This window comes from Corapipo altera, unplaced genomic scaffold (assembly GCF_003945725.1).
Source record: "Corapipo altera isolate COAL_440 unplaced genomic scaffold, ASM394572v1 51, whole genome shotgun sequence".
Lineage (NCBI taxonomy): Eukaryota > Metazoa > Chordata > Aves > Passeriformes > Pipridae > Corapipo > Corapipo altera.
This window is the reverse complement of record NW_020884892.1, coordinates 1,480,288-1,497,694: the sequence shown is the minus strand read 5'-3', so window position 1 is coordinate 1,497,694 and position 17,407 is coordinate 1,480,288. Positions and strand designations below refer to the sequence as shown.

Here is a 17,407-nt window from a genome sequence, read left to right as displayed (position 1 = left end):
CGGAGAGAAAGGAGCTGAGAAGCTCAAAGCATCCTGGAAAGCTGGACCAGGATGGAGAAGGAATGCAGAGGGGGGTGACCTTGGCCATCCCCCCCTCGCCGCTGCTGCCAAGTTGGCAGCCTGAGACAGAGATACAGGAACTCTGGTAGAACTCTTGAGGAAAAGGCTTTCAACTGAAAGCTACCCAAGATGTTCTGATTCAGGGGTGAATCCCCTGAGGAAGGGACTTTCACGAAGATGCTCCTGCACTTCGTGATATGCCTGTGGTGAAGCAAGTTTTGTCCCTGCTGGCAGTCCACGGGTGAGACCTTCGCTTGGAGTTGAAGGAGAGCCAAGAGGGGTGAAAAGAAACCCCCTTGTGTGTATTGAAAAGAGATCCAGCTACAACAATCCAGTTACCACTGCTGCATGGAAGACAGAAGATAAGCTGCTGCCATAGCAAGAATGCTGCTCTGAAGAAGGATCTTTCCTTTTTCCCTCCTGGACTTTTATTTGGAGGGGAGAAGAGATTTGATCCATTGTAAATACTATTGTCATGGTAGAGATAATTAAGATTGTATATAATGTATTGTAGTATTTATTTTGTACAGTCATTGTAATATATTCCCTTTTTCCCCATTTTGAGTCTTGTGTGACATCTGGAAAACACATCTTACACTAGGCTGAGATGTGGGAGGGGACTTGGACTAGGGAATTAGATTTTGTCGCTTCTCAAACCATGACACACACACACATATATGTATTTTATATTTAAATTCCTTAATTTCCTAGAATATAGATCAAGTTCTAGCCAAACTGACACTAGATGTTGACTGTTAATCTGCAAGGAAAAGAATGAAGTTTGGAAACCTGATGTCCCATGAGTCTGCTGTTCAATAGTTTAGGATAGCAAGTGACAAAAGCCATCTTACCCACTTTAGCCAATAGGTAGGGAAAGATACCCTCTCTATTCTGGTCTGGATTAACAGAAGTACTCACAGCTACCAGAATGTACAGCATGTCAAAAAGCATTTTATGTAGAATTTAGAATTATTCTTTATCATCTGTAGCTACATTAATACAGCAGAGCCTGTAACAATTTCTTAATTGTATTTTAAAGGACCTAATTAGTACTTTATCTAAAAGCAGTTCTCCTAGGTGTTCAGAGTGCTCCCACTTCTTTTGTTTCACATCATAAACAAGCTTACTGATTTGAAAAGGAATTAAGTATTTGGGTGTAACTTGTAGGGAATTTGGTGAGATTGAATCACTAACCCTGCAATTTGCTAACAGAAATAACCCACCAGCTAAACCATGCTCTCCCACTGGGGAAGAAATATTCTCAGCAGATTGGTACATTGCAATTCAATTTTGTTTGTTGGTTGCGTTCATTTGAAAAATAGGAAAAAAAAAAGAAAAAAAAGAAAAGAGAAGCTGAAATTCAGAGGCATATAGGGCTGATAACCTTTACAAACTTACACAGAAGAAATGATGCATCATCTCATATTACCAAAGTATGAGAAAGTAAATAGTTGTGTCATTTGAGTTTGAACTCCAGTAATATCATGAATATCTCTTTTGCAGAGAAACCACATGAGGTTTACACATATCACAGATCTGTTCAACCAAAGAAGGTGGGCATGCCCCATCCCTGGAAGTGTTCAAAGTCAGGTCGGATGGAGTTCTGAACAACCTGATCTAGTGGAAGGCGTCCCTGTTCATGGTAGAGGGGTTGGAATGAGAGGATCTTTAAAGTCCCTTACAAGGCAAACCACTCTATGATTCTATAATCTACTTACATCTTAAAAATAAGCCCTTAAAACTTAAAAAAACAAACTTTGCTTTGGACCTGAGTAAATGATGGCATTTCAATTTGAGGTCATTGTTACTAATGAAGGAGAAAGAAAGGCCTGACTGCACAAGATCTGCTGAAATTTAAAACTTTTTAGATCTGTGAAGGCCACATGGCAAGGGTTTACTCCTCATCTCTTTGTTTTTCTTGGACAGAAAAGCCTGTAATCAACCGAAATAAATAACACAGCCTTCTAAAGACACCTCAGCTGGACACAGACCTGGAAGCAATGGTTTCATCCCAGATCTTAAAAACAGGTGGTCCTGCCCATTTTGTTTCAGGTGTTAATAAGACAGCTTATCTAGACCTAAACACATTTTGTTCTTATCGTTCATTTCCACCTGTGAAATTGTTTCCGAAATCAGTTTAATTTTCAGGTGATGCAAAGAGCTTGATTCAATACTTTGTGAAAGCTCACAAATTTTCCAGTGAATCTACTTGATGAGAAAGTAGTAGAGTTTTTGTGCTAAACTTTGTCCCAAGTGTCACAGGCAGCCTGTGACCAGCAACATCTGTGTCCTTCCCTGAGAACCAGCACCCCAAATGGTACCTCCAAGCACATCCATTAGGTTGATTCATAGGACCTGCAGCTGTCATTGCAGTTACTCCTCATAAGACTTTGAGGCTGGGATGTATGGAGCCAGGAGCAAAAAAATCCACCAGCCCTGAGAGAGTAAGATCACCGTTGCTATAGTGGGCTTACAGAAACATTAAACTCATAAGAAGCTCTAGGTTTGAGGAAACCCACTGGGTTTCAGGAGTATAATATGCTGTGATGGGACCTTTAATACATTACATTGGGTTTTGCACACTCTGAAAAAGATCTATGGTTTCTATCATTTGCAATACATTTTGCCAGCTCTGTCAGGAGTACTGGGACTAAATCTCCATTGCACCCTTTCAGACTTAGTTTTCCCTGTCCTAAATAGAAATACATGCCCAAATCAAGGGAGAGTAGAGGAAATCTTTCATTTACAGGTGCACCTAACCACGGGAGAAATGGTTTAATTTCATTTAGAGACTGTGCTCAAAGTGATCATTAGATTTTTATGGGAATAATCACACAAAGTATAAAAATAAACCACAGCAAGACAAGCCTAAGACATTAACTAAGTTGTGTCCTTTCAGTTTGGGTCAGTTTAGAGACTGTTAATGGAGGAAGAAAGGCCTGACTGCAAAAGATCTGATGAAATTTAAAACACTTTAGATTTGTGAAGGGTTTTCTCCTCATCTCTTTGTTTTTCTTGGACAGAAAAGCCTGTAAGTAAACATAAAACCTCAGAGGTTTTTTATATGCCTTGCCCTAGTCTCTTGCTGAGCATCTGACCAGCTTCAGCACTATTTATTCTTTCTATTGAGCTTTCTTCATCAGTCCATCAGAAAGCAAACACCAAGATAGACAATGCTTCCCCAGCGAAGAATCCTCTCTTTTACCTCATCATTTGGACTCCACTGGAGCAGACAGAAGGCCTCCTGATTGCAGCTGGACTCCACAGCTGAATTTTGAAAGTGCTGAGCACCCACAGCTCCTGCAAAATCAGTGAGGGCTGCAGATAGTGTTGAAAAGCAAGCTACTAATAACTTCCAGTACATGAGAACATGTTTCAGCCTTTAGCTTGTTCCTATTTCTTTATTTCTCCTTCACTTCTACATTATTTAGAAATGGCTCCCATAGTCACCACATTCCCCCCTTCTTTTTTCTCTAAATGGCACATTACTTTTTCATAAGATGTAATTTCTCCTGCCACTGAGACCTATACTTTCCCTGATTGTCTCAATATTTCTTTCTAATGTCTGGGACTTTTATTTGTTATGAGTCTAATCTTCTCTTTGGCTTTACAATTAGTTTTACTGTACATCAAACATTATTCGCAGAGATTTCTCTCCTGAAATGCAAGAAAAACTTTTACAAGCTAGGGGAGATGTTATCATCCAGCCAGATCCTGTGATTTCAGACAAGACATTGTTGGCAGTCCAAAGATCCATTGCTTTGTGTAAAGTGATTGTCTGTGGTTTATGATGCTACTATTTGTCTGCAACTGCTAAAGAAAAAAAGCTAGAAATAAGAAAGGCAAATGCAAAAGGTTTAATTGATCTCATTTTATTATATTTCTATCTTCAGAATCCCATATGTATGTTCCCAGTGTGAGGTTTCAGGTTTCAAACATACTCCTTTTCTCACAAACTATATCAAAGCAAAGTAGAAGTAAAACCATTTTTTGTCACAGACTTATTTCTAAAACTCTGGGTGACTGTTGGATTCATATCTTTTCTCTCTTAGCAAAAGAAAACAATTGGGCCAGAGCTGCTGGAATATCCTCCTCACCTGGAGGCAATGTCTAAGACATCGCTTTTTCCAGCATACAAGGGAAGAAAAATAAATCAATAACTCCCTTTCCAAAACTCTAACAGAGCTAACATCCCTTCTGGGGCAGAGAAGCTGCCTGAGTGCACAGAAATATCAAAGTCCTGCCTGGAGGCACTGACAGCCTACCGTCCCTCCTACCAACAACTCCCAGCAAGATGCTCCCAGCCAGACATGCAGTGTGTCTAAGGAGGGAGAGCTGTCATCTCTCCCTGAATGACCAGGAGCTAAGTCAGTAGTAAAGCAGCCACAATTACACATACTGGAAAGCCTATTTAAGGAAAATGAAACAGAATCCTGAAGAGATCCATCTGCAGTGGGATATTTTTGTTAAGCAGGCTGTTTATTCAAGGCAAGCAAGTTGTGCTGAAGTCTAGAAATGGAATTTGAATTGGAAAAACCTGCCTAGCAATCCACTTTATGTGCACTTAAACTAGAGGACAGCAGAGCACATTTGCAGTGTGAGCACGTGGAGGATTTTCCTCAGTTTTCTGAAGTCCTTAGTTAATGTTCATCAAGCTGATATGATCTCCTACTGCACCAAAGGAGAAAATCCAGGTCTTCCACTCCCAGTTAGTTGTTCTCAACTTGTGCCAGTTCCTCCCCTGGGACAACACATGTCCCTGTGGTTGCATGGTGAACTAAATCTGAGTAAAAACTAATCTGGGAAAGAAAACAAAAGTATTCATTGGCTCCCTGCTCTGGTTCATGGTGGGGCCACATAAATGCCTGTGCGGGCAGTTGGGAGAAGGAAGCTAGGAAGAACAAGACTATCTTTTTTTAGAAGTAGGACTGGTCATAAAAAAGCACTGTTGCAAATCTCAGAATAAACCTATTCATTTCAGAGTGCCAAGCAAAATAGGAAGTTTTTAAGAATCATGGAATTGCTTAGGTTTAAAAAAATTTTTGAGAACATTGAGTCCAACCATTAACCCAGCACTGCCAGGTCCACCACTAAACCATGTCCCCAAGCGTCACATTTAAACATCTTTTAAATATCTCCAGGGATGGTGACTCCACCACTGCCCTTGGCAGAATGTTCCAGTGTTTAAAGGTTCTTTCACTGAAGAAATTTTTCTAATATCCAATCTAAACCTTCCCTGGTGCAACTTGAGGCCATTTCCTCCCGTTCTATCATTTGTTACCTCGGAGAAGTGAATGACCCCCCGTCTGGCTACAGCCTCTTTTCGAGTAGTTGTAGAAAGCAATAATGTCTCCACTGAAACTCCTTCTTTTCCAGACTAAACACTCCCAGCTCCCTCAGCCTCTCCTCAAAAGACTGGTGTTCCAGACCCTTCACCAGCTTTGATCCCTTCTTTGGACTTGTGAAATTGAAATGATTTGTGGAGATTACACAGTGACAGAATAGCGCTGTAGTCAAGATCTGGGAAAACAGTCAGTTCTGCATGACCTGTGGAGGAACTAAAGACCAACCAGCAGTCACTGTTCATTCCCAGAGACCAAAGTTTCTACTTGCCAGACACCAGCTCTAGAATAATTTCTTCTCTAAGGTGGTGATGACTGGACCAAGTGAAAAATTAGATCTGAGAGTTTCAGATAAAAAGTTCTGTAAGAGAAAAAATAATGTGTGAATATCTCTGCTGTACTTATCGGAGCCAAAATCCAAGGTACTAGACTGTCCTCTAACCTACTCAATGGCAGAAGATCACCACTTAACCCATGAAATATTTTATCTCTTCCCAGCCATTAAGAGTGATTTTTTCTTTTATTTTCAAGCAAAAGATAAATCAGTTGGAAATTCTATCACAGACCTTTTATACCTTCACAGGAAACTGCAGTTAGCCAGCAAGTGTGGTGATGAAAGGATGAGCAATCCTGTCATCTGTAACATGAGTGATTGCTAGAAGTTGGAGATGTTACAGAGTTTAAGAAAGCCACTGCAGCAGCTGTGGGAGAAGAGTATCAAGAAGCAGCAGGACATATCAGAGGTGACATCAGCCGGGTCACTGCCCAGCTGCAGCTTTTAAAAAAGCAGGAGTTGTCTGCTGAGCCTTTAACAGACTTCCCAAACCATCTGGAAGTGACTAGATTTTCAAGTGAGAATCAAAATGCTGCGTGTAGCTTGGACATATTCTTAAGCAATACAGTGAGGAATATTCCACTGAGAATGCTGTCTGTGGCAGGTGTGATGTAAAATGAGCTAGAATTACAAGAGTTAGATCATCTTCATGGGACTTATTGTGCTAATCAGACTTTAACCAGTCTGTCAGACATCAGTTATTAGTCCAAGCCACCTCAAGCTTCTCTGTGTTCAGCAGGGAGGTGGGTGCCACAGATTTTTTCCGAGTATAAGTGCCCTTGTAGCATGTACAAAATTCTGCCAAATGACAAGAAGTCACGTTCACATTTGTAGGAACTCTGTACAAGCTATCACAGGGATGATAAAGGGCTCTTGCAGTAAGACCGAGCAAGACTTAGAACTACTGCTAAGCTGAACTTTTGAAGAATCCAAATAAAGTCATACTCCAACTATGAAAGTAAAACCAGTTCTACAAATTCCCAAATCCACAAACTCAACAAACTCAAAGAATTAAAACTACTACCACAGGTGAGTTCATGAAAATACTTTAATATCCTCACTCCTGACAGCTTGTTGAGTTCCACTTCCTTTCCCATTCCTTTATGTCTAATGCAAAGCTATATAGAAAGGAATGCTTTTACAGTGAAATCCCAAAGCTCATCAGGAAGTACAAAATGGAGGTCAACATTTGGTCAAATACCCTTAGGTGGTGATGTGTTCCAATATTTCAGTATTCATGTGAGATGTGACTATATTGATTAGTCTTTTAGAAGCTGTCAGTCAAGACATGGCAATTCAGATGTCTACCCTGTGTCATGGTCTCTGTGCATGAGACATTTTTAACACTAAAGGCCAAGAAGAAACAACTTGCTGTTCTTCTGTGAATATATCATGAACCTGAGCAAAGCTGACCTTGGAAAAAAGAGACACCTCTGAAGGTTTCAGGCTATTCTTTTGAGTGGTGTTCAAGGTGTTGCCTTGAAGGTTGGAAGCACTTTTTCACCAGTAACAGAACAGTGGGAGCATAAGTCTTATATTTTATGCACTTCATTCATAACCCAAAGTCAAAAAAGAAACGTATAAATAGAAAAATAAATCTTGTGAATCATCTGGACATGTGACTGCTTTTGATGTCTTATAACAGGCCTCACTATATCAACTGAAGTCAATGACAAACCATCGGTACCAACTCACTGTTGAAACAATTCAGCCTCATCTCCTTCTGTTTGCAAAGCATTTGAGATTCATGTGATGACAGTCCTTTGGTCTTCTACATACTTGCAGAAAAACTCATCAAGCTCACTGGCAGCTAAAAACTGGTTGTAGAGAGTCGCTACTGGACATAGACCAATGCTGAGCATAATACTCCTATAGTCCTTCCTTAGAAAACATCTGCTTGTGTTTCTCCTGTTACTAGCTGTAGAAAAAAAAACACACAAACCTTAGCCAAGACTGTACTTCTAAAGCCAAATTTATTTTCAAGTTGTGAAATCTGATTTTTACAGACAAGCAGAGGCTTAATAATGGCACACACAGGCCATGTACTCCAGTGGTGCCAAGTAACAGGTATCTGCTTTATGGAGGCAGTAAAGAGTGAGAATATTTCTGGAGAATGTTTTTTCTCAGCTTTGCAACCTGTATCTTATCACCTGCTCGGCTTAATGATCACAGAATAAACTCAGGTATTGAATCATCCAAAGCACTGCAATCAGTGTTTTTGAGAAACAATTACCTCTGAGCAGGTAGGGTTGCTTTGGTCACCATTGCAACATCTCCCCTGGTGGGGCTTAAATGGTGATAATATTAAACACCAGTGCTGCCAGTTTCAACAGAGGTTGAAAACTTTGTACTTGCATCAATTTATCAAATCCAGCTTTAATTAAATATGAGTTGAAATCAAAGCAATTTGCTCTCTTTGATAAGCATAAACCTAGTATTTACTTACCAGTAGCAGATGTAAGTATATTTTTAAATATTCCATAGCTGCCTGTTGTTATCCCTACAACATATAAGCAGGAACTGTATTTAGGAAGCATGTAGCATCTCTGGAATTTTCAGTAGAATGTATCTCTCCTGGTTTCCTGTGAAAGCATCACCCATTTTTGCCTGCCAGATATAGTCCAGAATGTAATAGAGATGTTTGACAAAAATATCTCCACTGCCTTAGTGTCCTACTGAGCAGACATGTTATTTTTCAATTCTGCTATGCTTACTTCCACAAGATCAAATGAGAGCTAAAATGCTATTGATGCATTTAATGACATGTTCTTAGCAATAAATTCAGTCAAATATAGTAAGATGGAATGACTGAGTCTTGGACAGATGTCCAGTGAGGCCTGAGACAAGCAATTCTGAACAGCTGCTGGTGTGAAATCCAGCATTTGCATCACTTCACAACCCTTCACATTTTGGTAGCACAGCAGTACAAGGACTGGAAGACTCATCACTGGTCAGTACAACAAAAAAACTTCCTGCCATTTCCGCCTTTTGATTCGTGTGTCTCCCTAGAGCTCACAAGGGATTATGTCTATTAAAACCTGAGTTTGACTATGGCAACATATGCATTGTTTCAGAATGTGCACAAACCAAACAGCAGCTTAGTATGTGCCCTTGTCATGTTTTCCACCTCCCCAGTGGTTTGTATGTTCCTGTTTTATGCAGTGCTATCATTAAAACCACTGAAAGTTAACTACAACAGCTATTAAAAGTTTTACCTTCTAAATACGTAGAAGGCCCAGCCATTACAGAGAACTCCTTTCCTGTTCCTACTGTGTCAACATGGAATTTAAAAGTGCCACAGGCACAGAGAATCACTCAGTCCTGTTCTCTATCAGGTTACTCTCACCTCTCACACATTCAGATACCAAAAAAATTAACTGATCTCTATGTTAATATTTCTGCTGATGATGGTTTCACTATCTCATCCTCTATTTCAGTGGCTGGCTTCAATGACAGCAAGATTTTCATGTTTGTTCAGACCTGATCTAAAAATAATGCCTATTAAAAACATTCCTTATGCAAAAGATTAAATTAAATAAGTATGCTAAAACTGATTCTGCCAAAAAGCAGCTTCCCTGTTTTAAATGCAGGAAGAAAAAGACTTAGGGAAGACTCTGGGATGACGTATTTAAGGGGAAAAATTACTGCTCAGGAGCAATCATAGTCAGAGGTGAGGAGTGAGAATGTGTGAGAGAAACAGCCCTGCAGACACCAAGGTCAGTGAAGGAGGGGGAGGACGTGCTCCAGGCACCGGAGCAGAGATTCCTGTGAGATCATGGCGAGGCAGCTGTGCCCCTGCAGCCCATGAAGGTCCACAGGGGTACAGAGATTCACCTGCAGCCCATGAAAGACCCAGTGCTGGTGCAGGTGGTTTGAAAGAGGATGTGACCCTATGGGAAGCCCCCACTGGGTCAGCATCCTGGTAGGACCTGTGGACCTGTGGAGAGAGAAGCCCACACTGAAGCAGAGAAAGAGTGCAAGGAGTCCTTCTCCTGAAGAGGAGGGAACAACAGAGACGTGATAAACTCACCACAGCCTCCATTTCTCACTGAATCCCTAGTGAAGATAGAACACTTTAGAGAGTGACTACCATCACACTGAGGATGAAGGATGTTCTCATTGATCCTTTGCAATCTAATGAGAATGGGTTTACACGCATATGTGGATATAGTATGGGCTCAGAAAGCCACAAACAGGTGGCATTATACTCTGACAGACAGATAAATGATTTTTTGAGAAGGTAATAAACAATGACCCAGGTACAAAGTACAGAAAACACTTGCTTTAGAAAAGTAGTAGAATTCCAAAGGAAAATCACATTTTTAGGAGTTCAGCAGTTGCAGTAGGAAGTTGTTTGAGCTGGCCAAGTGTGCCTACCAGAAGGGCTTACCCTTCCCTATTACAGCCCAGTTGTGTGTATGATTAAATAGGATTTTCAGGGAAAAAAGACCGAGCTCAGTCAGTCTGCAGAGCTTACAGGCATTATCCACCATGACTTCCATTTGTATTCATTACACTACCCACACCCATTTATGTCCAGGCTGAAAAAGCAGACACATCTTGATATTGCTGGGTAATGTCAAATAGTTTGTACCTGCTTGGTACAAACACTTTATGGACCCCACATAAGCCCAGAGCACTGTGTTAACACTTTTTTTTTTTTTTTCAAAATGGAGGTCACAGAGATAAATGAAAGATCTTTACAACATCAGCTACAAGGTGTGTTTTTTTTGAGGCAACTTGTCATGAACAGTAACAACTTGCCAGCTCACAGACCTGGCTATCCTAACACTGCAGTATGTCACAGCATCACAGTCAGCTGTTGTCTTCCAAGTTCAGACCGAAAACCAAGAGTGGAATCTCATGCTGTTGACCAAAAGAACTCACAGTAACCACAACACAAACTGCAAAAACAGCAAAACCAGGTAGTTTTCATGGAGTCACTGAGAACAAGAGAGTAATTTGTCAGTGGTGGAAGGAGAAAGGACTGTGTGATTACTGTTCCCATTAAAGGGCTCCGAAATAGCAGCCACAATGCCATTCCTGTCCTCTTCAGCAAGGAGCTGGAAATTCAGAGTCATTTATTCCATCTAAATTCCACAGATTATTCTCCATTAAAAGTCATTCAAAACATCACCAAGGCTTACGGTGTTGACAGCCAGAGAACTAGTGAACACCAGTAGTCAGGAGAGTTGGGATACTGAAAGGCAGAAAAGCACAAACATCCCTTTGCTTCCTTAAGGATTATTCCAGAGCATTCTTTTCACAGTAAAATGCTAGTAAGTAAAGGGGAAAAAAAGAGTTCCTATACAAAATCAACCAAAACCTGTGTATAAAAAAAATGTCACCCTTCATATTCAGTAGTCCAAAATATTATAAAGTAGTTGAACTATATCAGAACCAAAAGGAAATTCATGTTTTGCTCTGTGGTTATCCCCTAAAGCTGACGTATAAAATCATCAAATCATGACATTATAGAATGGTTTGGGTTGGAAGGACCTTAAAGATGACCTAGTTCCAAGCCCCTTGCCATGAGCAAGTACATCTACCACTAGAACAGGTTGCTCAGAGCTCCATCCAACCTGGCCTTGAACAGTGATTTCTTACAGAATCGTACTGATTGGAAGACACAAAAATAAAGAATTATCAGTGTAGAATTACAGGTATGAAAGAAAAAGTCACAGCTTTTCATACCTACATGCTAACTGAACCTATTCCAGTTGTGCAGAGCTCCACTTACTTTCACAGAGACGTCTTCTCAGCTTCCCCCGAATTTTATCAATGGCATTGTAATCAGAAACATGAAACACATGAGCAGACTTGGGCTCTGAAGCAATCTCATCAAGTTCTTCTTTTAAGGCTTCTCCAACACCCACAGCAAAGATCCTAATCCCAGCCTGATGTGCTGCAGTGGCTGGATCCAAGACAAAATCCTGGCTCCTTCCATCAGTCAAAAGGATGGCCACTTTTTTAACAGTTCGGTCACTGAGTCTCCCACCAGCTTCTTTGGAAAAACTGTAGGTGGTGATGTACCTGAGAGCATCTCCAGTGTTCGTGTTACCCCCATAATACTGAATTTTTCGTGCAGCCTCTTTGATTTCCTCACGGGTTCTGTACTTTCCCAGGTCAAACTCTGTGGTCGGATGATCACTGTATCGCACCACACCCACACGGGTTTTGTCTGGGCCAATCTCAAAAGTTTCCACCAAATTAGACACCCACTGACGAACTTTCTCAAAATCTTCTTTTCCGACACTGGAGGAGGCATCCAAGAGGAAGACAAGGTCATAGTGAACACTCTTGCAACCTGCAAGAGAGTTAGAAAATATTGTCAAGGGAAGATAAAAGCAGAGTACCAGAAATACCAAATATTCCCTAGGTATGTCTCCCTAGTGAGCAATTTGGAGGAGGTAGCAAACTATCTCCCTATCCTGTGGAGGAAGTGCAGATTTGCAGCCTTTCTTCCTGATCTGCAGATCAGCACACACTTTGCTTTGAAATGCAAACCCTTTCTCTTCCCGTGCTGCTAAACTGCCTCTGCTCAGTCCTTCACCTACACCATCTGCATGCATATGAAGCTATTTTTCTCTGACTTCATTGTAGTACCTTTCTCCAGGGCAATGCTTTGAAATGACCTTAGCAGATCAAGAGACCTACCCTGACCTTGCCTATGCCAATCCTGACCGCGAGTAGTGAAGCTTTTATGCTCTCTCTTGCATTAACTTTATGATTTATTTATGCTTAGCTAGAAGTGGTTCTTTTGCTCAGCATGATGTGTTGGTGAAGCAAGTCTATAACAAGATTATTACAGTTTTGAGGATCTCTGCCACTGACTATTGCTAAAGGATGACTCATTGAATTTTGGGATGTCTTCCTTGACAACAAAGGGCAGCTACCTTGTAAAGGAAAATGCCACTTATCCCCACAACCACCCCTTTGCCTGCAACCATGATATTTGTAATGTGAGGCTTGTGTAATCCAAAACACAAATGTATTTTAATTGTAGCTTGCTTGCCCTATCAAGCCAGACTGGTCATATATTTGTCAGAAATTGCCAAAAAATTAGATCTCTCAGGTGATGCTTTTAGCTGTTTCTGAATATATGCAAGTCAGGAGTCAGTAGATCTATAAACATTCCACAGGTGCCCAAGATTTATCAACATAATGCCCTAACAGGACAAAATGTGTATATATATACACATGTTTCTTGAATTCATTGTTATAAACCATAATCCCTAATAAATTATGAATTTAAGACTGCAAGCTGCTCTACAAAGTCAATTTGATCACAACCACCAACGATTATTTCTCCAGTAGTTCTTGGCTCACATCAGCTCACAAAGTACAACTGCTTGTTTAAACTAATGGTAAAATGCCATATTTTCTTACTGAATTCCAACATTTGAACCTACAGGAAAGTCAGTAAGCATTCCCCCACACCAAAATTTTGACCAAAATTAACTCTGGTGCTTTTGCTCATCCTGGGGCTGTGACTCTACCCTGAATGGAAGAATGCCAGAACTACCCACTGCACTGGAAAGGAGAGAGTGGAAACTCAGTCACATGAAGAGGATTTGCCTTCTGAGTAAAAGCATCCCAAGGAGGTCAGTGCTCATGGTATTACATGATGGCTGTGAGAGTGATTGAATTTACACCTGGTGTGTGGCAGATGCTGATGAAAAATGAGCATCATCTGCTGCTGTGTTGGCTTCTGAGCAGAGTACTTCCCAGGTGCTGCAGTGGCTGTGGGAACAACCTAGGCACATAGGATTGAGACCACATTGGGATCAACCCATTCACGTGGGATCTCTTTGGAAATAATCTACTGTCATGGTTTAACCCCAGCTGGAAACTAAGCACCACACAGTCACTCACTCACTTCCCCCCAGCAGGACTGGGGGAAGAGAACTGGAAGGGTAAAGGTGGGAAAACTCAATTGTTGAGACAATAAAGTTTAATAATTGAAATAGAATGCAATAAAATAAGAATAGGAAGAAAAGGAAGTTGTAATAAAATAACAAAGAGAGAGAAATAAAACCCAAGAAAGACAAATGGCACAAATGAAAACGCTCATCATTGACCAACTGATGCCCAGACAGACCCCGAGCAGCGACCTCCAGCCAAACGACCCCCCAGTTTTATTTCTGAGAATGATACCATATGGTCTGGAATACACCTCTGGTCAGCTGGGGGCAGCTTTCCTGACTGTGTCCCCTCCCAATTTCTTTGTGCCAGTCTCCTCACTGGTACGGTGAGGAGTAGAAAAAGCCTTGACCCTGTGTAAGCCCTGCTCAGCAGTAACAAAAACAGTCCCTTGTTACCAACACTGTTTCCAGCACAAATCCAAAGCACAGCCCCATACCAGCTATGGTGAAGAAAATGAACTCTATCCCAGCCCAAACCAGCATGAGGGATCGTGTCCTGTGATGGCATTTTGGGAGTGAGGGAATGCTTGCCTCTAACCACAGAGCAAGAAAAGTGTCTGGGAAAACTCTCCAAAGGTAATCTGAGAGTAGAGATGATGGTATATATCCTTTTATAGTATGGGATGTAAGTTACATCACATCTGTGTATATGAGCCAGAATGTCAAGTGTGGTTCCACTTGATGTTTTGAGAATATAAAGGATAGAATGTATAACAGGAAAAGGTAAGCAAGGAATCTACACTTGTCCACCTCCCCTCTCCAAAGTCATTATTATAATTATCTATTATGTCTGAAAGAATCTTAATTAGGTGAGACTAAGTAGAGAACAAAACCCACAAGGTACAGACCAGTCCTGTTGCTTATTTTAACCACTCTCAGCAGGTGAGATGACTGCAATTTAAAAAGAAACCAGAACAGACAGAATGAATCCTATGTTCAAGGGCAACAAGCCTTAAAAAAAGATGGAGTTAAGGTTTCAAAAGTGATATGTATTCAAGGCAATATCACAAGGAAGAAAAATGTGGTCTTTCAGGATCATTTTCTTGGAGTTAGTGATTCTTTGCTTACAGACCTGATGGGAGGGAGATGAAATGCTGCAGAAAACCTTTTGGTAAATATTAATCTGCATTTTTAGCACTGTAAGGGCCACTGCTGGACAAAATTTATTGTTTTCCAAGAACATTATAACAGTATTTTTTACTGGCAGAAACAAGTTTGTGTTAAGGGAATATGGGAGATAATTCATAGCAAAGCAAATTTTCTGTTTTGTAATTGCAGAAATACTCTCTGAAAGCATAATTCAAGGAGTTGTATTGATCCACTCTGACAGTGAAGCAACTGTTTTGCAATATTCCCCTTAAAAATAGCTCAAAAACAAACCATAAGGCCAAAATTATTTAAAGTAAGCATAGAATGAACAAATAAATAGCACCACTATATTCTACCTATGACTGATCCAGAAGCAGAGAAAAAAGGTGAGATTTCACTTTGTTTGGTTAGTAAGTATTTATTCTTGTTAAATTTCATCCAAAAAGCCTTCCATAGGTCACATAAGAAAACTGTAAAACAGCTAAACTGTAAAAGTGAGAGAAGGTCTAAAAAAGCCTTTTCTTTCTTATAAATAACCCAAACCTACAGCAGCTTTCCTAGAAAAGAGACAGAAAACCTCCATCTCAAAATGCCTTTGGGTTTTTATACCAAAAATTGTGTGGGTCTACAACCATTTTCCATTTCAGGTGTGGCATCATTGGTGCCAAATAACTCTTCTTACTCCTGCACAAAACCCAACGTGTCCTTGTTCTGAGTACCTGTAGCAGCAGTCCCTAAGCTGCACCATCCTCTAATGCATTCAGTGGAATTCAGGGCAGAGTGTTCATCAGCCCAGACCAAAAACCATGCCAGGGGGCCACACTGGCAACTAAACAGTATAGAAACCTAGAATCATAGAACCTTTCAGGTTGGAAAAGACCTTTAAGATCATCAAATTCAACCATTAACCCAGCACTGCTAAGTCCACCACTAAACCATGCTGTTTAAGCACCACATCAACATGTCTTTTAAATACCTTGAACCAAGAAAGGGTATGAACAGTGCCTTGGCCCTATTTACCTCACAAGGAAAGTCAGAGCCAGACAGAAGAATCACCAGGTCTCCTATGACACTCACAGAAGGTGATGGAAGAAGCAAACACCATGCCAGTGTGGAGCAGATAGAGCATATCCAGAGTAAACTGTGGTAAACTACTCCTCTTGCTGTGAGCAGCTGAGCTAAACTTTCTAAGCCTGCAACAGAACAAGAGACCCCAGCTAAACCATAATCTTGGTCCCTGAGCTATCTTCATCCTTAAGATCTTTTTTATGTATTTTCAGCAGTAAACGTCTTGGGGGGTTTAACAGTTTTCCTCCTAGCAATGATAACTTCTTAGCCATGGTAAAGCCCCAGAAGCTCCTGAGCATGAGGCAGTAACCTGAATGGTGCATACCTGCTCTTTGTGCTTTGATTATCTCCTTGCTGAACATGAATATGAGAAGAACCAAGAGATGGGACACACGGCATCTTCCCATCATGGACATATCCATATCCCCCTTCTCACATCAGCTTGTCTGTTCTCCGTGGTGGGAAGCTTGCTAGAAATCCAATCCGTAGCCTAGAAAGGAAAATAAAGACCAAGTGTTATCTCACAGAAACACAAATGACAGTAATGATGCAAGTCATGGGAGCAACGTTTTGGAGAGTCGTCTCTTCTGCCTGTCATTTTACTTGACTAGACACAAACTGCTCAGACAAAGAGACAGGAGTTCACCTACTTTTCCAAAGCTATACTTGTTCACTGGCTCTATTCACTGTGAAGCAGCTGAATGGAAACAGGAGAGAGATTACCAGATTATTATACTTTAATTGAGCCCACTGCCAACTACACAATCAGCGCACTGGAGTGGAAACCATTCCTGACCTGGCCCTCCCACACATTCATCATTAGGAGATACACAACGCATAGCCCAGATACAAACCACTACAAATCACACACACAACCCACTGCCACTTCACCCAGTGCTGCTTTTGGTTCTGGAGTCTCAGAAATGACGAACGCTAAAAATATGCTGCTGTTTTCATATATCTATTTGTTACCATCGGTCCTTCTCTATAGGAGTAAACTCAGTAGCTTCAAAGCATGTCTTTCAACTACTTAACTTAAAGAAGTGCAAAAACACAGGTGGGTGATCTTCAACATAAGGTTTGAATATACTTTGAAGCTGCTGAAGTCAGATGATGTTATAACAAGCCAGGTAAAGTGGCTGGGCTGTCAAAAGTTTAGCTGTGTTTTATAACAGTAAATCAACTCCTTTATATAAAAAGAAAAAATAAATCTATTATTAACTTATTGCTCTTGTTTGTTTGTTTTGGGTTTTTTTTGTTATATCATGAAGTCATTGCAGTTCGATCTACTGTTTGCACATACAGAGGGGAGAAATCAGCTTCTACTCCTTCTTTTTCTCTTTAATGATTTTAATGATTTCTTTGTCCATTTTCCGGGGGAAGTTCTACCTTCTCTGTCTTTTAACTTATACATCTGCTTCTCACTGTTGATAGCTGAGGAGAAGTCATGAAGAGGACACTGTGTGATGTAGATCATTGCTGCAGGGCCGATTGTGCATTCTAGGATATTTCTTTTCAAAGCCATAGGGAATCATAGACAAAAAGAATGGTAATGTCAGCATTTGTTCGAAACCAGTCTTGATCAGTCA

General features: G+C 40.7%; 1 protein-coding gene across 1 annotated transcript in view; it reads right to left on the bottom strand.

Annotated features, from left to right (window-relative positions):
* The window catches only part of COL22A1 (collagen type XXII alpha 1 chain), a 221,166-nt gene that overhangs the window by 179,480 nt on the left and 24,279 nt on the right, over nt 1-17,407 (bottom strand). Inside the window, exons 2-3 of the mRNA XM_027645748.1 lie at nt 16,144-16,308; nt 11,477-12,043 (exon numbers count right to left, since the gene is read on the bottom strand). Of these exons, the coding sequence (XP_027501549.1) occupies nt 11,477-12,043; nt 16,144-16,240 (664 nt within the window). The 5' untranslated portion in view covers nt 16,241-16,308. The remainder of the gene's footprint in view (nt 1-11,476; nt 12,044-16,143; nt 16,309-17,407) is intronic.